The 22,737-nt window shown below is 46.9% G+C and overlaps 1 protein-coding gene across 1 annotated transcript in view; it reads right to left on the bottom strand.

Moving 5' to 3' along the window:
• Positions 1-7,652: 7,652 nt before the first annotated feature.
• Positions 7,653-22,737, bottom strand: part of ATF6 (activating transcription factor 6) — a 212,236-nt gene continuing 197,151 nt past the window's right edge. Inside the window, exon 16 of the mRNA XM_062192629.1 lies at positions 7,653-13,485. Coding sequence (XP_062048613.1) covers positions 13,277-13,485 — 209 coding nt within the window. The 3' untranslated portion in view covers positions 7,653-13,276. The remainder of the gene's footprint in view (positions 13,486-22,737) is intronic.

Below are 22,737 nucleotides of genomic sequence, written 5' to 3'. Positions count from 1 at the left end.
GCCCCCTGCCTGCCCACCTCCAGGGCCAGGAATCTGGGGGGAAGGGGGACCACACCACGGGATGTGGGTGGTATTTGCTCTCTGCACATGGCTCATCACTGCAGAAGCATTGCGATCACACCAGGGCACAAGAAGCCCGCCCCCCCCCCCCACGCCGATTTTGCACAAAGTAGGTGTAAAATCTTCCCTCCAGGAATTCAGAGCTTGTGTCATTTTTCTTGGGTTTTGCCTTCAAGGCTTCCCCTCCCCCCTTCTCTGTGACTCAGTGTTTGGACGGCTCTCCCTGAGAGAAGCCATGAGGGTGAGCTCTAAGAACTGGGAGCCAGGGCCAGGCTTAGAGCAGGGCAACTGCCTCAGGGAGCCAGGGACTACACTCCTGGAGCCCCTGCCTGCCCCTATCCCAGGGAGACCTCCAGCCTCAGGCCCGGAGCTTCTTCCTCTCCCAGAGCTCTGCAAAGCCTGGAGGCCGGAGCAAGAGTCCCAGAGCAGGAGCCAGGAAGGCACCCGCAGCCCGGCAAGGAGCGTCTGTCTGCTCCTCTCCCCGGAGCGGCCTTCCCCTGGGAGCCTGCAGCCGGCCCGAGGGCCCGGAGCTGGGTGGGTTTGGGTCGCCCACCGCCTGGGTGTGTTCCTCTTTTCTCAGCGCCTGATTCTCTCCTTCTCTCCTCTTCCGATGCTCAGCCGCCTCCCGATCGGCAGTCGCCCTCTTTCACCCGTTTCCTCTTGCCAACCCAAACCTCCTCTGCTCTCCTTTGCACTTCTTCTCACGTCTTCATGGTTTTTCCCCAGTTTCCCCAGAGGCCCCGGGGCCTGGGAGCAGACTCTCGGGGTCTGCTGGCCCCGGCTTGGGGCCGCCTCCTACCCCTTCCCTCCTCCCCACACCCTCCCTGTCCCTCTCCCTCCAAGAATCTGCCATTTCACAGAGTTTCCCTTGCTCAGCCATGGCGATTTCCACGCTCTTCTCCAGTCTCCAGAGGAATGTCTGACATCATCACCGGTGAACCCAGGGCTCCACCCCCAAACCCTGCCACCACCTTTCTCCTCTCCCTTCTTTACCAGCTCATCGCTGTCTCCACTCCGCCTGATTACTGAAACACGTTTTGTTTTTTCTTGTCCCTGGAACCCTGCTCCACCCTCTAGCTCCAGCACCGGGCTGCTCCATAAATAACACAGGCTCGGGGCCTCAGAAGACAGAGGTCACTGGTCGCTAAACTTTCCTGTGCTATAAAATAACCTGGGGAAATTTTTACTCTCCTCTGCCCAGGTCGCTCCCTCTACCAATTAAGTCAGAATGTCTGGGGGTGGGGGCCAGGCACCAGCGGTTTTTAGAGATCCCCAGGTGACAGCAGTGCGCAGCAAAGGTGGGGAACCACCAATAGAGAGCTGTGTTGGGGGGGGGCGGGGCCTGCAGCCAACCGCTTTGAACCTGCCATGGGGCCTGGGACATAGACCTTTGTCCTCAGAGCTGCGAAGGAGACAGTGGAGGAGCCTCGAGCCCCTCTGCCAGGTGCACCAGGGAGGACTCCTCTTGCCACACTAGAGGGTCTGGGTCAAAGCAGAGCCTCTTAGGGGCCCAGAGCCCAGGGAGTCTCAGATGTGTGGGGGGAGGCAGGTAGCCAGTGCTGTGCCACCATCCCAGGAGGACCTGGGGCCCTGGACCCTCACCAACACAGCAGAGCTTGCGCTGCCCCTGTCCCTTGGGTCGGTGGCCGCCCAGGACAGCAGGAGGCCAGGTGACATGACAGGCAAGGGAGGTGTGGATGGATGCTCAAGATGCAAGCTCTGTGCATGTTCTTTTGTTTGTTTGTTTTTTAATGTATTTATTTGAAAGGCAAAGTTACAGAGGGGGGCGGGGAGGAGATCTTCCATCTGCTGGTTCACTCCCCAGATGTCTGCAACAGCCAGGGCTGGCATTCATATGCAATGCTGGTGTCGCCAAGGGCAGTGATGCCAGCCCCAAGTCCCGTAATCTTTCAAAGAGGCAATTACAAGAACATTCTTTCCTGGTATTTCCCTAAAAGCCCCCGTGCTAGCAGCCATGGGAAGGTTCATCTCCAATGGAAGCTGGACGTCCCCATCACCCACGTGGGCGTTTCGCAGGCTCCTTATCAGTGTCCTCAGGGGGCCCAGCTTGCCGGCCCGGCCTGCGCATCTGACTCAAGAGGGCCGGCCGGGGCCGGGGAAACTGCATTTCGAGCAGCGTGGAGGAGCCGCCCCTGCGGCCTGCAGGCCCCCCTTGCACACGGGCGGGCCTAGCCCGCTGTCTGGCTCCACTTCCAATCTGCCTCAGATGCCTGCGGGAGGAAGCCACAGGGAGGCACGAAAAGGGGTGGGGGAGCTCCGGGCGCCGTGTCGGCCCCTCATCCGCCTTTCCCTGCAAGTCCCGCCTCACCACCGCGCACGCGCCCTTGGCGGGTTGGGCGCTCTGAATATCTGCGTAGGGAGACGGTGCAAGGACCTGCCAAGGCACGCAACAGATGCCCGTCTGTCACGCACACTCTTGGAGGGACAATGTGTACTCATAGCTGTGGCTTTTTAAATGCGCAGTAATTCAACTCAATAAAAATACTGATTTAGCCTCCCATGCTCCAAACACACTCCAGCCACAGCACTGCTGGGGATGAAGTAGCGCGTGAGACATTGGGAGGGGTCCTGCCCTTCTGCAGATTCTTGTCTTACAGGGACAACAAATATTTAACAACTACACGCAGAAGTGATGCGGGTTAAGGAAAAGTACGAGACGCTACAGGAGCAAAAAAATAAAATAAATAAAATCTCACTTTCTTCCGAGTAGGCTTTCCCTTCTTGGACGGCTCTTGCCCGGCTGATCTGTACCAGAGTCTACATCTGGGGCCGTGGGGACAGGGGGAGGAGTTAGCCCCAGCGGTACTGCCAGTAGCAAAATGCTCCAAGTGGCGCTCACCTGGCTGGTGACCCTTGGCACCATTAAAATCAAACAAGAGGCTGAGTGTTTCAGCATCTTTCCTGTCCATGCTGTTCAGATGCAGGTCCAGGGCGCTCAGGCTGGCTGGTTGTGCGGGGGTTGTCACCGGCTTTGCCACCACTGCCAGGTTGGAGGGGGCGATGTCTCTGGCTGATGTGAACAGGTCGCTCAGCAGAGAATTCCAGCAACTCCAGAAAGCCAGCAGTACTGTGGGGCAGTGCATCACTTTATGTCCTGGGAGCAGAGGCCAAGCGAGTGGGTGAGCTCTGTGGCCACGACAGAGACACGGGCCACCGCGTTTCCCTTCCCAGAGCTCTCCTGAGAGCGGCTTGTGTCTAACTCCACTCTATTATTTTTTTTTCAGGCTGACCAGAAGTCTGCCCCCTCTTCCGGAAGTCGTCTTGAGTCTTCTGTGGGACAGAGGGTGACCACACACAGGGAAGAGAGGGCATTCACATGTCTTTGAGCACAAGCCCACTGTCTTGTGCTGTTTTGTCTACACAGCATCCCCATGACCCAACAGAACAAAGATCCTTCAAAATGTTCATGGAGAAATGCAAGGAAAATATATGTTTATCTTGATAAAAAAAAAAAAAGATTTGAATCCCTTGCGTAGTTTTGTTTAAATACACATTTTCCATGAAGGTTTTGAGATTTTTTTTTAATTTACTTGAGAGGCAGAGACAGAGAGAGAGGTCTTCCATCCACTGTTTCACTCCCCAAATGGCTGGAGCTGAGCCAATCTGAAACAAGAAGCCAAGAAATTCTTCCAGGTCTTCCTCATGGGTACAGGGGCCCAAGCACTTGGGCCATCTTCTGCTGCTTTCCCAGGGACATTAGCAGAGAGCTGGATTGGAAGTGGACCAGCTGGGACTTGAACTGGCGTCCATATGGGATGCTGGTGCGGCAGGCGGAGGCTTAGTCCACTGCACCATAACACGGGCCCCTCCATGAATGTTTTGACGACCCCCTCACACGTGCATGAGATTTGTACAACACAGACTCTGTGGCAAAGTTTCCAATTCTAGAGCCGTTGCTTTCAAGCCACTGTCTATGACGAAATGTAGCCCAAGAAGCCAAGCTCCACCATGCACACAGGCAGCAGGGGGCAATCCCATGGGCTCCAGCAGGCAAACTGCACACCTAGGAAATGACACGCAAGGATGGCTTTGGAGGCACCAGGCCTTTCCTTGTACCAGCTGATGCTCACAGAACTAGGGACTTACGCCCTTAAACAATTGGAGGTGGCATTTTTGCGTTGGCCCCTACAAGGTTCCTCCATGTAAATGAACAGTTTTGTAGAGTGTTGATACTATAAAGTCAATCTTACAAGATGATCCACTTATTATGTTATGTTGCATTCGTTTTAAAGATAAATCCTTCACGTCTGACCATTCCCACTTTGGGTCCGGGACGAGTGGTTGTTTACGTAAACACCTCTCACTATCTCAAAATCCAGCATCTACCCTTCGAGTTAATTCTTCAGTGAACACTCTCTATAAAGTCAGCGGAACTTGTGATCACAAGAGCAGGCAGGGGCTGTGTCCTGGGGATGGAGGTCACACATTATATGCAGAGTGGGAGAGTTGGCAGAGCTTGGGGTCTTCAATTATGGGAGGACCCAGGTTCTCTTTCCCCCACTGGGTGACTTATCCGAGATGGGGACTACAGGGGTGGAGGAGCAACCCAGCGTGGGCTCTGCATGCAGTCAGCATTGGCATGTGTCTACCGAAGGAGCAGGTCACTCATAGAGAGCTCTCTGGAGCTGTTGGACCTGGCCTCTGGGACACTGCCCCTTTTCTGAACATGGCTCAGCACCCTGGTGGCTCATGCTGTGTAGCTTGTTCTTTCTCCCTCCTTTGTCCCCCATTGTCACCCTTTACGGCATCAAAGGATCAACAGCAAGGTAGGATAGTAGGCAGGATGTGGCTTTAAAATCATGACAGATTGAATTTCAAATTCCAGCTTTTCTATATATTAGCTGTGAGATCTTAGAGCGTTACTGAATCGCTCGTGCCTATTTTTTCATCTGCAACATCTGGATAATGATATCAACATCTGGTGAAGGCAGCTGTAGAGCTTAAATGAGCTTAGGCTTGCAAAGGCTTAGCACGATGTCTGGCAGAGGCTAAGCCTGCAACTGCCATTAACTGCACTAAGGGAGATTCTCCTCCGGCGCTTGTGCAGACCACACCAAGTGAATGGGATGGAGTGAACCACGCTACAGCGTTCTTACGGTAGGCCACACGTTGGAAGTGATCTAGATCTCTACCCAAGGAGGAACAATTAGATGAATTGCAGGGTGGATGCTAAAAGGGCCCTCTCCTTATGACACCGTGTATTGTGTAACCCACACGTCATTGGTGGTTATCTTTCCAGGTTCACGGACTGGCTTGGCCCATACCCAGCATACAGAGAAGTCTCAGAGCACGATCCCACAAGGATTTGGTGGTGAGGGTGGGGTGGGTAGAGGGAGTTCTATTTCTTTTATTTTCCACCAACTCTTCAAAGTATGAATTATCTTGCTGTGCTGTCTGCAGGCTTTCTTCTTCACTCTTTAACCACGCTGAACCCTGCTGCCATTCACTGACTGCCCAAGCCAACATGGGTACGAAGGTGCGTGTCAGCTTCTACGGCGGATCTGGGTCAAGCAGAAGGATTTACACGTTAGCCTGTTTGTAGAAGTCCTTCTGCCCTCCTGCCACCAGTGGGTCTTCTCATGGCACTCCTCTCTGGAGCTTCTGGTCCCTAGTCCCCAACTTCTCTTTTCACTGGTCCATCTCCTCCCCTTCAATCTGCTAACTTTCTCTGCAGAACAGGTGATCTGAGGTCAGCCTCTTCTAGATGGGACAGGACCTTCTAAGTAAGTCTATTAAGGCATCTTCAGAAACAAATGCAGTTTTGTCTCTAAAACAACCCTAATGGCGGGCCAGCAATGTGGCATAGTGGGTAAAGCCTCCACCTGCGGTGCCCAGCATCCAATATGGGCACCGGTTCTAGTCCTGGCTGCTCCTGTTCCAATCCAGCTCTCTGCTGTGGCCTGGGAAAGTAGTAGAAGATGGTCTAAGTCCCTGGGCCCCTGCACCCGTATGGAAGACCTGGAAGCTCCTGGCTCCTGGCTTTGGATCGGCACAGCTCTAGCCATTGCAGCCATTTGGGGAATAAACCAGCGGATAGAAGAACTTTCTCTCTGTCTCTCCCTCTCAGTCTGTAACTCTATCTCTCAAATAAATAAATAAAATCTTTTTTTTATTTTAAAAAAAGAACCCTAATGTTACTGTAATTTTGTTTATGAGGACAGTTTGTGGGAAATGGAATTCAATGGTAAAGTTTATTTTGGTGTAAGCTAGTTCAGGAATTTATGCACATAAGGTATCTTCAAAAATTTCATGCAAAATGTGTATCACAGGGGTGGGCGTCTGGCACAGCGGTTACTCCACACCCCATACTGGAGTGCCTACTTTCAAGTCCTGGTCCCACTTTGAATTCCAGCTTCTTGCTAACATGCACTCTAGGAGGAGGAGACGGCTCGCATACTTGGGTCCCTGCTGTCCACGTGGGAGATAGACCCAGACTGAGTTCCTGCTTCTTCCTGCCTTCAGCTTGGGCCAGCTTGGCTGTTGTGGGTATTTGGGGAGTGAACCAGTGGACAGGAGATTTCTCACCACCTGCCTTTCAAATAAATACATTTTAAAAGGACTTTTTTTTTTTAAGGTTTATTTATTTATTTGAAAGTTAGAGTTACACAGAGAGAAGGAGAGACAGAGAGAGAGGTCTTCCATCCGCTGGTTCACTCCCCAGTTGGTCGCAACAGTCAGGGCTGAGCTGATCCGAAGCCAGGAGCCAGGAACTTCTTCCCAGTCTCCCACACGGGTGCAGGGGCCCAGGCACTTGGGCCTCCTGTACTGCTTTTCCAGGACATAGCAGAGAGCTGGATCAGAAGTGGAGCAGCCGGGACTCGGACTCGTGCCCTTATGGGGTGCTGGCACTGCAGGTAGCGACTTTACCTGCTATGTCACAGCACAGCCCCTCCCCCCCAACTTCCTAAAGTACCCTCGTCTTTATGAAGCTAGTGCCATAGGCCAAGTGTCAGCTATTTTAGGGCAGGAACTTAACGCCAGATCTATGGCTTGGGAGGTAGAGCAGTACAGGGGTGAATGTTCCACATCTGGGGCTAACTTGCCTGGGTCCAAATACTGCCTCTACTATTTACTAGTTACAAGACATCTTAAGAAATGGGTGGAAGAGATGACCGCGTCTGGGCTTTCTGTGGGTGCTCAGTGAATGCCTGCAGCCAGTGGTCCTGGGTGGACCCTTCGCTGTCAGTCCGCAGTGACGAGCTTCACGCAGGGTGGCCCTTGCCACTCCAAGCTGGACAGAGACCTTCAGTAAAGACTGTGTGTGTGACCGGGTCGGCCAGTTTCCCAATGACACAGAAGGATAAGTGTGGGGGTTTTAGAAGGTTTTTTTTCCTCCCTTGATAAGATTGTAGTTCAAATATCTGGACACAATACAGGAAATTTTTACTTAGCCAGGCTTGGGAGAAGAGTGGAAAGAGTTCAAATGTTTCGGCTGAACAGTAACACAAGCCACAGATCCTTTTCGGGCTTCCTTTTCCATTACTAACCACTTAACGGTGAAGATTCGTCTGGGAGCTTGTTTTTTTTTTTTTTCTTCTCTCTTTCTGTATACAGAAGAAACCAAGGCAAGTTTAAAAAGTCTTTATTTGGATTTTAGAGAAAGAACAGGTATTGCATCATAAAGACTTGCATTAAAGTACGAAATAGTCTACTGTCATTATTTCTTTATGCATTGGAAACCACGGGGAAAGAACATCTTTGCTCCTCATCTTTAACACATTTGTAAGTTAGCATGGAGACAACCTCAGAAAGAAAATTCTAGTGAGGTGGCACCTCTGCCACGCTCTCCTCGGGGTCTGCGGGCTGTGTGGGTGCAGCTCCATTGGTCTCGGCCCACGCCCACTGTCAACATGATGGGAACTAGAAGCTAGTATCTCTAAGGCTAGTAGTGCATAGAGGTTTTCACCTACAGTGCTGCTTCCCCATCGTGCCCTCTCTACTGGTGAATGACCCGGAAACGAAGGGTCACTAGGAGTCAAAATGGCTCGACACACATTTGCTGTGAAAGTCAGCCTGCTAATCTCCATCTGGGATTAGTGTGCCCGGGATGTGACGAGCCTCCTCGGTTGTTTAACTAGTGGTCACCAACACACTGGGGCAAGCAGCACAACAGCGTGGTGTTTGACAAATGACAAACTATGATTTCTTTGTTCCTTGGTTCTCAAGTCTAATATAAATAAAAGTCTTTTCATGTGCTAGTTCCCTAATACTTAGAGTTAGCAAATCAGTATGTTGAGAATGCTGCCCGCTGTGTGATCGTGGCTAGCCATGACAGGATTTGTACGCAAGACTAAATTTTCCTCATCGGATACCTCTGACATTCCTTTTTCTTAAATTCCATTGCACCTGACAGTTTTACACATATATTAGAACAAACCGCTGACAGCTCTAGACTTATCCAAAACACACTTTGCTTTAAGCTTAGGCCATTACAAACACAAGTTAACAGAACAAACTATGATTTCTTTTTTTTTCAGGTAGGAGAAAACTGCATTTCTTTTATGTGCATAGTTCCTCTTGGACTCTGGCAATATCATTGTGGGTAGTCCAGTATTCTGTTTCTTAGAAAATTAAACATCAACTACAATCTTGCAGGGGTATGGGTGTGGGTGTGGGTGTGGGGAGGAGACAGGAATTTCCCCTTCTAGATGTTATTAGGGGTAGGAATGGAAATTTCTTACATTTTATTCTCTTTCTTTTAGGTTCTATTCTTGTTTTTAAGGTAGAAGTTAAAAGCCGTACTCAGATTAGCAACAAATCCTAATTTCCGTAAACTAAAATGACTCAAGACTGACGCTGACGACATTCTGGTACAGAATGTGGGGCCCGTGGAGGGTCATCAGCTTCCATCAGTTTTGACAGTCAGCAAGCTTGTTTGAGAGGGACATGCATGGGAAACAGCCCACAGCAGGAAAAGGTCTCCCTCGCAACGCAGCTCCTACGGGTCTGCTAAAGGAAGCGAGTCAGGCAGTCAGAATGTGGTGGAAAGAGAGGGCTTTCACGGGCGGAAAAGTTTCCATTAGGTCAGACTGCAAGGGGGCATCGGATCAGCGCCCCTCACCCCCACTCTTCAGGTAGGAGAGTAAAAGTGGTTATGTCTAACATGTTGCTGAAAGTGAAAGTGCCTGGGAAACTTTTCAATGTGTCAGAAAGTCAAATGCAATTACAAGGTTTGTTTTTTTTGTTTTTTTCTTCCTGTGATACATCTCCATCAAGTTTCAAGACCCTGGCTTAGTAAGACGTCAGGAATAAAAACCAAATAGCATGAAAGCTGCCCAGAGCTTGGGGCTTCTCCAGCGGTAGTCACTCAAATGCCACCGTGGCAGTATCTGACCAGTGTCCCACTGCTGTGATAACCAGGAAATGCATGCCCAGGAGGAAAAGCCAGCCAAGTTGCATCAGGGCAGTGTCTCTTTAAACAGGAGAGAGAGAGAAAAAAAATCAGTTTGAACCCTAAGTTCCTTCTCTATGTAATGTTTATTAGGAACATTTAAGAATGACTCACTTAACATTGTTGCTTCCAAATACCTCCACGTCTACTTTTTGCAAACAAGACAAGGCAAAGAAATACCAGCTTTGTGCTGGAACTTGTAGTCATTAATCTAATGTAAAGTTGTACACTACAAGCATGGTAAACAATATATTTGCCTCAAGACTGAACCTTTTGCGTTAATTTCTAACTTTGGAGTCAGTTTACATGAACATCCTAACGAATCGGTGTCCCTGTGCTTATGAGATAACGCCAGGAAGAAGTGCCTACATCTTACTCCATAGTTAGCTCTAGAAAATACCCACTTACACCATGAAGTCTAAAACATTTGGGACTTGTAAACAAGCAAAGACTGCTGCTCCCAGGGTGTGAATTTAGTGCGGCAAAGCTGCTGCCTGCGACACTGGCATCCCACAGCCCAGTGCCTGGGTTCAAGTCCTGGCTCTGCTCCTATCTCAGCTTCCTGCCAATGTGCACCCTGAGAGGCAGCAGGTGATGGCTCAAGTGCGTGGGTCCCCGACGCCCACACGGGAGAGCAGGCTTGACTTCCAGTCTCCTGCTTTGGCCTTGCCCAACCTTAGCTGTTGTGGACATCTGAGTGGATGGGAGCTTTCTCTCTGCCTTTCAAATAAATTAAATAAATACAACTTTTTTAAAAAAAAGAAAGACTGCTTGCATTGGTCTCTATTATCACTTCTGAGGTTGTTGTATTACTGGCCTGAAATACACAGAGTCACCTAATAACAGGCAGGTTTGCGTCCTCCACGAGTATATCTAATTTTCTCACAAATTGCATAATCCCATTCAAAATTTATTAACTATAAAAGTTTGTGTGTGTGTGTGTATAAGACTTATACTTCCCAGAATTCCTGGCTATAACCTCCAAAGGGCAACCTCACCAAAAAAATAAATTAAACCGAAACACCTGCTTCATTTATTAACCTGGAATAGCACTTCCCTTTTACTAAAGGGCTAAGCATTACAATAAAAACTGTTGTGCCTAGGGATTAATAATAGTTTTGCCAGCAATTTAAACTTGCACTTGCCAGTCGCCTTTCGCTTGTCTCTTCAAAGTCTACCCTGAGGATAATCCAGTTCCCTTGTCTCAAAAAACTCCATTCAGGAATAGGCCATGGATGACAAGGAGCCGAAAGGGCCGAGAAGGCAAGTTTCCCAGACTGCTCTGCGGGCCTGGCCCTGCGACCGGGCCGCCGGTCCCTCCAGTGCCTGCCTGCTCTGTGGTGAGACTCCCTCCTGTCACCCACACTCTTCTGTGTGAGAGGTTGGTGAACCGAAGTCTCCAGGCTAAGGAGTATGGGAAAAGCTGAGGGTAGAGGAGAAAGCCAGGTGAAGTGCTACAATGAGGAGACCATGTGACGGTGTCTTCCCACGCAATTCAGTGCAGAGGGGAGAGGAGGGAGGGAGGCCTTGCTTACTTCCACCGCCTGCCTATGTGTTTGTCTCGGTGGTGACAACAGACAGCAGTTGCAACAGAAGATGAGCAGCCTGGGAGTGGCCGGGAGGCTGCTGCCCACCAGCCCGGGGTCACAGCCTCCTGTCCCACAAATTCACATTTCAGAAGGGGAAGGGGCAGGAGGGGGCCTGGGCGACGTCCAGTAACCTAGTGGGCTCCAGGCATTTGGTTTCTATTCCTTGGCACCCATGAAAGCATGGTTCCCCTGGGAAAAAACCTTTTGTCTGAAAGTTAAATCGGCGGGGCGTGCTTCCTGGGCCCAGCCTGGTTTGTGATATAAAGAAAGGAAACTGCTTACTTCAGGCGCTGGGACAACAGAGCCGTCTTCTTCCCCTCGCAGGGTGAGCCTGATTTCCCAGGGGAAGCATCAAATGAGCCCGAGAGGCTGTTGTGTTAGGGATTCTTCAAAATTATTTAGGTTCTTCATGAATAATTTAGCAAAATTATTTGGAAGCTAGTCCTAAATTCACAGGCCCCGGACACTAACTGGGTACATAGAATCCTTAAGAAGTTGATGCGATTCCCCCCCACCCCCACCCCCATCCTTTTTTTTTGGCGAGGAGGGAGAGGGACTGATTGGTACAGTGTGGAATGGAAAGAAATCTGACAAAGGCAAGTCACTTGGGTAAGAGGCGGTATTAGCTGAATGCGTTCTATTGAGAAACTGAAAAGCTTCACAGAAGAGGAAGACTCACATTAGAAGCTGAAGGAATTCGGGGTGGGGGGAACCCTGCGTTGTGACTCAGCAGGTTAAGCTGCCGCCTGGTCGCCGGTATCCCATATGGGTCCTGGTTCAAGTCCCTCCCATGTGGGAGACATGGCTTTGGCCTGGCCTACCTGGCCATTGTGGCCATTTGGGGAGTGAATGAGCGGATGGAAGATCTCTCTCCCTCTCTGTCTCTCTCCCCCTCTCTCTAACTCTGTCTTTCAAATAAATAAATAAATCTTATAGAAAGAGAAAGAGAGAGAGAGAGAAATTGAAGGAAGAGCATCAGTGGACGTCACTGTCTGAGATCCATTTCTATGAATTTACCAAAGGAACAGAATTTCTAACTTGCTACTAAAGGAAAGAAAGTAGGCAAGGCACAGTAAAATTTAGGTGAACACAGCTGTTTGCTCCTTTTCTTTTACTAGAAGGTGGCAAAGTGGTTAATGCACTAACTTTTCACTGGCCCAACTGAAAATTACTGCCATATTATGGGCTACAGCTCTCAGCACGAATCCGGGCTTGACTTGCCTGCCTCGCCTTAAGCAACAAATACTGGTCAACTCTCAGGAGAGCAGCTCTTGCCTTGCTGAAGTCTACAGTCCCGTCCATGTTCCTTGGCTGAATGTGGTATCACACAGAGGGCGAGGGCGCACAAAGAAAATGAAGGGGCTGCCCTGTGCTGCTGGAGGCTCTGCCTCGATCAGTGGACAGAAGGCACAGGACCTGTGGTGATCTCGCATGGTCTGGTGTTCTCAAAATGAGTGGCAGCTGTGGCTTTCACTGCACCTGTATTGGCCTTTCATGTTTTAGACACATTGACCAATGGAGTTCTCTTTCTCAAAGGCCCACTGCTGACCCTTCTGTCCTGTATCATTCTCTCAAATTTGATACCCAGCCCCCCGAGCCCCCCAAACAGTATTTGTACAGATGTGGACCACAAATCCCAAGTAAACTTTACCAACTGAGAAATTTCCCTTTCACCTAAAGCTCCATATTGTTCTGACTCTTTTGGGGGGTGTTTTTGGCTGTCTTGGTTTTGAGGTTTTCTTTTTTCCCTCCAAATAAAGACAATGTCCAGAACGAATTTTCATTAAATGAATGAAAATTTCCATCAGTGGAAACCGTCTGAATATCTTCGTGCTATATAGCCTTAAATAAAAATGACTTTGCTGTGTGTCAATATGTGAAATGGCAAAAAGGGAGACAGAATCTCATTCGAAAGAAGACACGTATTTAAAACAAAAGGATGGACACGGTTTGCAAAGGTGCGGGGGGAAAAGAAAAACTACACCAGGTAACACTGGATTCAGGGCTACATTCACCATCGCAGAAAGACCATTTGCTTGCATCGAAATTCCAGTGCTTTCCAAGTAGATGGGCAGATGGTCAGTAACACAGCAGCTTCTCATTTCTTCTCTTTCCCCCTTGAATTCCTGCCACGAAGGTAGAAAACAGCATTTCTCCAGCCGGCTCTTCATTGTGCCAGGTCCTGCTCTTAGTTTTCCCTCACAGCCGCTGGGCACTACTGTAGTGACTCGGGGATGGTGCTGACAACGTGGGTTGCCTCTGTAGCTGCTGGAGGGGAGCCAAAGAAGGTGTTGGTCTGATTCCTCTGCTGATCTCGGAGGTAAGGGGGAACGGAGGAGCTTTTGATGTGGAGGATCCTGGTGTCCATCACCTGACAGTCAATCTGCATCATCACTTCGTAATCCTGCCCGTTGATGACATTCTCTGTAGAGAGGAAAAGACACAGGATTGAATACTCAACAGAAGGCACACTTCTGCCATAAACATTAACCCCAGGGAGACAGGTTGCACTTTAAGGGTGCAGAGGGACTTCATCAGTCACTGAGCAGGGCTCAAGCCGGGCTGCATGCCCAGCTGGCCTGGCCTCTTCTTCCTCTTAGTTCCCAGACAACTTTCATTGGTTCAGTAAGGACTAGAGGGGCCAGCGTTGTGCAGTAGTGGGTAAAGTTGCTGCCTACAATGCCAGCACCTGACATGGGCTCTGGTTTCTTCAAGTCCAGGCTGTTCTGCTTCTGATCCAGCTCCTTGCTAATGGCCTGGGAAAAGCAGTGGAGGATGACCCAAGTGGCTGGGCCCATGCCACCCATGTGGGAGACCTGGATAAGGCTCCTGGCTCCTGGCTTTGGCCTGGCCCAGCCCTGGCATTGTAGCCCAGCCCTCCCACATTGTAGCCATCTGAGGAGTGAATCACAGGATGGAAGCTATCTCTCTCTCTCTCTCTGTCTCTGTCTCTTCCTCTCTCTGTAACTCTTTCAAAATAAATAAATCTTTGAAAACAAATTAAAACAATAAGGACTAGAGACACTGCCAGAGTTAATACCGCAGAGCATCTGTTCACAGATACTGTACAAGGGACATTTAAAAAAAAAAAAGCCTGTGAAAAATGGAATTAAAGGATGTTTATTTTGCCACAAAAATTTTTTGAAATCCATGTATAGTTTTTTCATAGTACGTATTTCCCATGAACTTTCAAAGACATCCACCCCCCGCCTCCCCATGTCCTATTTGCTTTCCATGCATGATATTACCAGGACTCGAGCGACTGCAACAGAGGTGACTCAGTGAGAAGTGGAAGGGAGCTGTCAGCACCTTCCCTCTCCTCACAATGGGAAGGACCAACTCACCATGCGAACTGGGAGGAGACCCTGACCAAGGCTGCCTAACTCCTATTCCTCAGTAATGCGTTTTTTATGGTTAAATTCCCAGGACCTTCAGTTCTTTTTTAAATATATTTTTTTCTAATATAAAGAGAACAGATTTTGTGTATTTCATAGATACACTTCTAGGAAGATAACCATACTTCCCTTCCCTCCCTCTCTCCCTTCCTCAATCCCCCCTTCTACCTTTCTTTTTTTTTTTCCCCTTTAATTTTTACTATAACATAATTTCAATTTACTTTGTAATCACAGGCTTAACGCCCACTAACCATAATGTCCAACAAGTACAAAGTGGAAAGACCACTGCTGCACAGGAATCCCGTTTCATGAAGATGTTTCCCAAGTAAGAATCAGTGGCCTTGCTCTAGGAGCAGCAAGTGCAGTGAAGAATGACCAGTTACAGACGTCTGACAATTACGCTCTTCCCCAGAGCTCACTCACTTCCCTTCCACACTGAGGCGACCTCTATTTCCAGAGCTCCTGACTCCAGGTATAAAGAGATAAATACATTTCCAACATGGGATTAACAGGAGTGCCACAGGACCTGCAGGTAAACTATGGAGGGTGTTCACAGAGGGGAAAAGGAAAATCATGTAGGGTCATGCTTACCGTATCTGGTGGAACTCAGTATCATGAATTTAAAACACACAGACATGTTGTACAATTCACTCTCACTTCCAAAGAGGATGGACACTCTTTATTTTAGGAAGGGGGGCAAATTATTCCCTGATTTGTAATCCTGAGTGGTCATTTTCCAATTGGTAGTCAACCAAACTTGGGGGAAAAGCAGATGAGAAAATTATAGAGAGATAATATTTTTCAAGGCCAACTCAAAATCATAGCAATACAGCTAGAGGATGTGTGGACTTGGAAGAATGCTGGCTGCTCGACGTGGCATCTGAGTGTGTAGTTTCATCTGTGAATGTGGGGCTGGGTTAGAGGCTGGGGAGAAGTGAATGCTGGTGATGATCTAGCCTTTCCATGAAGAAGATACACAGCCAACCAGCAATGCTTAAAATTAAACAGCTGGCTACTAGAGGACAAAGGATTGAATTTAAAAGTAGAATTCTTTCTACTCTATTCTCCTTTCTTTTTACTCTGACACTGTGCGAACCAAGCATTATAAATCTGCAGGAAGAAAGTCCTTTGGCATTTGTCTTCAGATTCCACTGTTAGGTTTGGGAAAACCAAGCCACAGGGCTTGTCACTTATGATGCTCGGAAAGACCCTGGGGACCATCTAGCCTGGGGTCCCGTTTGTAGACTTTGGCAAGTCTATATGTTCCTGAAACTATATGCAAAGTTTTATTTGCATGTGAATTTGTTTAGGAGAGAAGGTCTTTCAGGTTCTCAATGGGTTTGCAACTCCCAAGAAGTTAAAGATTACTAGATAGATCTAATAATCAATCAAGTTTAAATGCCTCACGCAGATGATAAATTCTACTTTATGTCCAATGGAAGACATCATTCCTCCACTTTTACTGGTTATCTGTTCCATTGTTTAAACAGTCTCCCTTAATGACAAATTTCCCATCACAAGTCTTGTAAATCTCTTCTACTACAGTTGAAGTTAATTTCCTCCCTTCCCAACTTTCCCAGAGATGAAGAACAGCTGGTTGTTGATGTATATGAACTAATGCTACCTACTCTTTAAGACCATTGTTATGGAACCTTTACTCCAATTTTATAAGTCCTGCCACTCTGTAATGACTATCAAATCATTTGCTTATCTTGAGAGAATTAAATTTGAATGCCCAAACAAGTTAGCCACTGCTTTTTTGTTTTAGTCAAAGTATTTTCCAAAAAAGTAGGAGATGGAAGAAAGACATCCTGTGAATGTGTCTGGAGTCATTTCATTCAGAACATGTGACCAAGTTCAGATTTCAAGGCAGCAGAGCAGTCATTTCCTTTTGGAGCCATAGTCCCTCTCTTCCCATTTTAGAAAAAGGGAACGAGTGTGAGAGTATGTGTGCTGTGGTTCAGAAGACCAGTAATGGAAAACACATGTATCAGAGACATGCAATACACATTACTAATTTTTTACTGCTTTCCTGGATTAATTCAGAATCCAGATGACAGTTTAAGATCAAGACTAGGTTCTCTAATATGGCCCAAGCCACCTGCAGAAGCCATTAAAGTCATATGCCTGCTATCGGTTAAGCTGATAGCTGGAGTTCTTTAATACTTTAAATATCAAAAGGATATAAAACCTGGAAATATAGGCCCAGATACACTGAGGGAAAACTACAAGCTGTGATCTGATTCTAAAACCTGGGAGTTCCTAGCCACGCCTGAAGGGCATTGTCATCTTAAGTCCAAACAGAAGACAACTCAGGCTAGGTTTGGTTTCGATGGATTTAAAATGGGTTCCATTCCTCACATCCTCCTGAAGGTAACAAATTCTGGGCCAAAAAGACTATCAGCATTGCCAGAAGATGATTCTACTGTATAGAATGTGAATGCCCAAGCCTGAATTCAGGAAGCCCCTTCTGAATGACAAGCTAGATACTTTAGTATTTGGAGTGACCTGCCATTAGGTGTCCCAAAGTATCCAGTGCCACTACGGAATAGCTAAAGAGGCTGCGGCCATATCCTTTGGTCTACTCAGTGAGACCTTCTGAAAGGGTCCTTTGGCTGTTTCAGTACTAAGTCCATGGATGGCGAGTGAGGCAGTCTCACCATGACCACTTAAGTCTGAATCATTCTGATCAGAGGAGGGCAGCCGGCAAACATCTCATGATAACTCATGGTCTCTGGAAGTCCCTGCCCTGCTGCTGGCTGGCTGTTTACACAGTCCACGTCCAGGAGTCCAGGAGCAGCTGAGAGGTGCCAAAGTTCCTTTCAAAGGCAGATAAGGCTCCTCTTATTCTTTACTGTCAGGTGTTAAATTCTGTTAACCGGTGAACACCCTGGAAAGGACACCACCTTCGATAGCTGCCTACAATCACCTGCCCTCTCCTCGGCGCACTGTGGATAAAAAATGTCTGAGCAGGTTCCGACTGGGGAGATAGAACTAAAGACTGGTGGCTTAGATGGGCAGGAGAGGAAAGCACAGGCCTGGATGAGAGAGGCTGAGGACAGACCGCACCCTTGGATTAGGGATCAGATTTTTATTACTCATGTGCAGGATTCTAGGAAAACATAGCAGTCATGGGGTTTCTGACAACAGAACATGGTAAGCATCAGATTAGGGAGGTGTGAGAGCTGAGTTATATAGAGATCCTGCTAAACCACTTTTGCAAATGCATATTAATGGAAAAAAAAAAGAGAGACCATGACTATAAAGGGAAAACAGAACCAAAAAGAACGGTCTGGAGTGAAAAGGTTAAAGGTTCACTATTCTATAAATACGTGCTTGGGAAGTGCACAGGGGGTCTATATCGTAGGGTCAGGTATTCTAAAGTAAATGGAACAGATGAAACACTGATCTAGTCAGGAAAAAGGCGTCAAATACGAGTATTTCAAATGAAAAATTAGCAGACAAAAAGGAAAGATGAATAACTTCAAGCCCGATTCTGAGTGTTCACAAGGCTTGGGGAAGCCAGAAAAAGTGTCTGGACACTGGAGGTGGAAAAACTCTAGGCAGTGTGGAATTTTGAACAGCCTGTAAACACACAATAACTGAATTAAGTGTGGCCTGCCAAGAGGCTGGAAGACTAACACAAAAACCAGAACCTTGACCATAAGCAGAATTAAATATTCAAAGATTTTTATATAAAATTTAATCTTAAAAAGTGACAAAGCTTCGCCAGTGCTTTGCAAAGAAGCATATAAACCAAAATGGACTTGTATTCAGTACCAGACAGAGGTGGTTTGCTCTGTGCCAGCGAGGCTGGTGGAGGAAGTGTTGCTGGAATCTGTGCCGCAATCCAGGGGGCTGTGCAGAATGCATGTGTGGGGGCATACGAGGTAGATAAATATCCACCCATCCATGGGCCACAAGAGATACCTTCAGCCAGAGTAAGCAATCAAACAAACTAGCAAAAACAAAACAAATGCAGGTGAGTGAAGAAGGAGAAACAAAATAGTAGAAGGGAAAGGCAGGTGGAAATACAATGACCTTGACCTGAAGTGGTACAATGACAAATTCACTGTGGCTTCCAAGAACCACTATGCCAGTCTTTTTTTTTTTTTTGTAAGAGTTATTTATTTATTTGAAAGTCAAGTTATACACAGAGAGAAGGAGAGGCAGAGAGAGAGAGAGAGAGAGAGAGAGAGAGAGAGAGAGAGGTCGGTCTTCCATCCACTGGTTCACTCCCTAATGACTGCCAACAGCCAGAGCTGCATGGCTCCAAAGCCAGGAGCCAGGGGCTTCTTCCAGGTCTCCCATGCGGGGGCAGGGGCCGAAGGACTTGGGCCATTTCCACTGCTTTCCCAGGCCATAGCAGAGAGCTGGATTGGAAATAGAGCAGTTGGATCTCGAACTGGTGCCCATATAGGATGCCAGCACTGCAGGCAGCAGCTTAACCCACTAGGCTACAGTGCTGGCCCCAATGCCAGTCTTATCTTCACTTTACAATCCAAGTCCAGGTTTTGGCCATTGCAACACACTCTGCATTGCATCCCTAGTGGTATTTTGGAGAAAAAAATCTTTTCTGCTCTTTCCTACCAAGGCCACTTCTATTAAACCTTCAAGTCCTTCTAAGAAATCTTCCAATGAGAACTCCAATATTGATATTTCCCCTATAACCAATGTGTAAAATATTCCATTTCATTGAATCTTGTTAAAATATTTATAAGAAAATAGGTATGTTGGTTACCTCAAGAAATGTCTGGCAAAAACTGGGATGGATGGGATTGAAGAGGGGAGGGTGGTGAGGCTAGAATCTCTTGCACATCAGCTGGGAAGAACACTGAGTGAATAAGTGATGGTTACACTGCAGGTGGAAACACAGTAAGTGCTTCCAGCTTGAAGAATCTTTCTGGGGACATGAAGTAGAGCACACGCCGGGGACTAAGAGCTCCTAGCAAATGCCACATAGGTCCTTTGATGAAAGAAATTAAAAACAGCTTCCCTGACAGGAGAGGGGTTTAGGAAGGCGAGTGACCAAAGGTGGGGAAAGAGGGATGAGGGGGATATCACACATCTAACTGTGACAGAAACCCAAGTCTGTTAAACATTCTGAGCTCCTGTGGACGCTGAGCAATAGGCAAACAGATGAGAAATAAGCCGTGTCTGGTTAGAAGACCAATAATGATGCCACAAAACATGTAAAACCTGGGGGCTGGGGCAGTGCGTGTGAAAGCCGGGCCCCTCAAAGGGGCTGTGCTCATGATGACCGGAGGGCATTACTAGAACTGAGAGGGCAGGGACCCTGGATGCTGCGCATTCTGCAGTGCGCAGACCCTTACAGCTCTCCTGTATCTCATCTACCATCCACTCAGGTTAAAAGACACCTGATTAACTCAATGTAAGTCTTGAGCTTCACTATTTTACATTTAAATATGAAGTGCTTTTACCTGGGTTTCATATACACTAAATTTCCAGCAATGAAAGTACTGAATAATTATTTAATAAAGACTTAGTGCTTCTATGTGTTAAACACTATTCATCCAATATCTGTGACAGCCTCCAAAGTTGGGTATTGTTATAACGTCATTATCATTCCCATCTTATAGATTAGGAAGCTGAAGCATAGAGACATAATGTGACCAGCCACTCAGCCGGCAAATGGTAGAGCAGCAGATCCAAACTTGGGCGGTAAAACTGACCAATGGGATTACATCAAATTGAGAAGCTTCTGCGCTGCAAAAGAAACACTCAGCAAAGTGAAGAGGCAACTGACAGAATGGGAGAAAATATTTGCAAACTATGCAACTGATAAAGGATTAATAACCAGAATATACAAAGAGATCAAGAAACTCAACAACAACAAAACAAACAACCCAGTTAAGAAATGGGCAAAGGACTTAAATAGGTATTTTTCAAAAGAGCAACTCCAAATGGCTAACAGACACATAAAAAAATGTTCAGGATCACTAGCTGTCATGGAAATGCGAATCAAAACCAGAATGAGGTTTCACTTCACCCTAGTTAGAATGGCTTTCATACAGAAATTAACAAATAACAAATGCTGGTGAGGATGTTGGGAAAAAGGTACCCTAATCCACTGTTAGTGAGAATATAAACTGGTACAGCCACTATGGAAAACAGTATGGAGATACCTCAGAAATCTGAATATAAACCTACCATATGACCCAGCCATCCCACGACTGGGAATTTACCCAAGGAAAATGAAATCAGCATATGAGAGTTATCTGTACTGCCATGCTAATTGCAGCTCAATTCATAATAGCTAAGATATGGAATCAACCCAAGTGCCCATTAACTGAAGATTGGATAAAGAAATTATGGGGTATGTATACCATGGAATACTACACAGAAGTTAAAAATTAAATCCTGTCATTTGCAACAAAATGGATGAAACTGGACAACATCATACTTAGTGAAATAAGCCAGTCTCAAAAGGACAAATACCATATGTTCTCCCTGACCTGTGATAACTAATAAAGCATCTAAAAGGTAATCCAAAGAAGTGAAATTAACACTTCAAAATGCAACAGCTTTGAACAGCTCTTATCTAGACTGTTGGGAAACTTTTTTTTCCATACAATTTGTGGAACTCTTTACTTAGTATAGAATTAATCATATGTGTATAAAGTTAATTGAAAATAGATCTCAGTAAAAAATAAAAATGGGAATAGGAGAAGGAGGAAGAAGAGGGTTGGAGTGTAGGTGGGAGGGCAGGTATGCTGGAAAAAAATCACTATATTTCTAAAGTTATATTTATGAAAAAATTGTTATACATTCAAAAAATTCTTAGTTATATAGTAATTTTTGTGTTTTTCAGATCTTGCAAAAATATATTAAATTGCATAACCAATTGTGTAATAAAGATTTTTTCCTTTAAAAAAAAGAAATTCAAATTTCAGTGCCCATAAAGTTTTATTGAAATGTGAAAATAAAATTTCTTTAAATGCAGGCAGTGTGGCTTCAGAATTAATTCCTAGAACCACCCTGCAATGCTGGGAAAATTGCTTTAATTCTGCACTTGACCAAGAACTGGTTATCATTGCAGAGACAGGCCATGCTGGGATTAGCTGCTGCACTCATAGCAACGGTGCTGGCTGCTGCAGGCAGCTGACTTGTTCTCTGTGTCTTTTCATGTAACAGAAGTGCTATGGTATGTCACATACAAGAGGGCGTCAAGAAATTTGTGGCAAATGGAATCCAAAGATGTGAATTTTCCATGAATATTTTGAAGGCCACAATATATAATGTGTGAACACTGGATGCTCATTAAGTCAGCAAACACTTAATGGATTCCTACCATGTGCTTGCTGGGCATGGGAGATACAGTAAGAACGAAAGATAAAAGAAAAATCCCTGTCCTCATAGAGCTTGGTTCTTATGAAAGCAGGGAGTGAGGGAGTGGAGAGACAAAATAACTGAGATTTCCAAATAAGTACAGGGAATGCTGAGTGAGTGCCCTGGAGAAAAAGGGAGCAGGGAGCTTCAGAGGCAGTGTGTGCGGGTCCCGGGAGGCCTCTCTGAGGTCACCCCCAAGTAACTCGGGAGCTATCTGCAGACAAGAGACAGGCAGAGCCTGGGATCACACGTTATCACTCCTGGGGAGTGCGTCCTGGGAACGCCTGTGTTAAGGGAACAAGGAAGGCTTGTGGTTCCATCAGAGCACTGAGAGCAGCAGTAACTGAGATGGAAATTCAGTTTGTAACCTTCATTCATTCAACACTTAGGTCACTACTGACCGTGGGCCAGGCACTGCTAGAGACTCCTGAAAGCATTTAGATCCCATTTCCTGTGTCCAAATTAGAGACAAGGAGGGTTGTCTTAGGAACATGGACACCACACGATAGACTGTCAGTCAATAGTTATTGAGTATCTTAAGAGACGATGTGGAATTAATGAAGAAAATGAGGGTTCCCCTCTTCTGCAGCTTACCCAAGTGCTGGGAAAGCAGCAGACTTACATTTAAAATACTGGTAAAAATTAAACACACGCATTGCCTTAGAGAGCCCCTGTCTCACTGCCGAAACTCAACAGCACCCTCAAATCCTGCCCGTTCTTTGCCTTCACAGCACCTGTCACACTGTGTAATTAAACACGGGCTTGTTTGCGTGTTTGATACCATGTGTCTCCCCAGCTGGACTCACCGACTCTGTGAAGTTGCTTTATTCCCAACTGTTTCCTCGGAGCTTGCACAATGTCTGGCACCCAGCAGACCGTGAGGAACACGGAACGCGACGTTCAGCAGAGCTAAAACACCTGTCTTCTCATA

The sequence above is a fragment of the Lepus europaeus genome, chromosome 5 (assembly GCF_033115175.1).
Source record: "Lepus europaeus isolate LE1 chromosome 5, mLepTim1.pri, whole genome shotgun sequence".
Lineage (NCBI taxonomy): Eukaryota > Metazoa > Chordata > Mammalia > Lagomorpha > Leporidae > Lepus > Lepus europaeus.
This window is presented reverse-complemented; position numbering and strand designations above follow the sequence as displayed.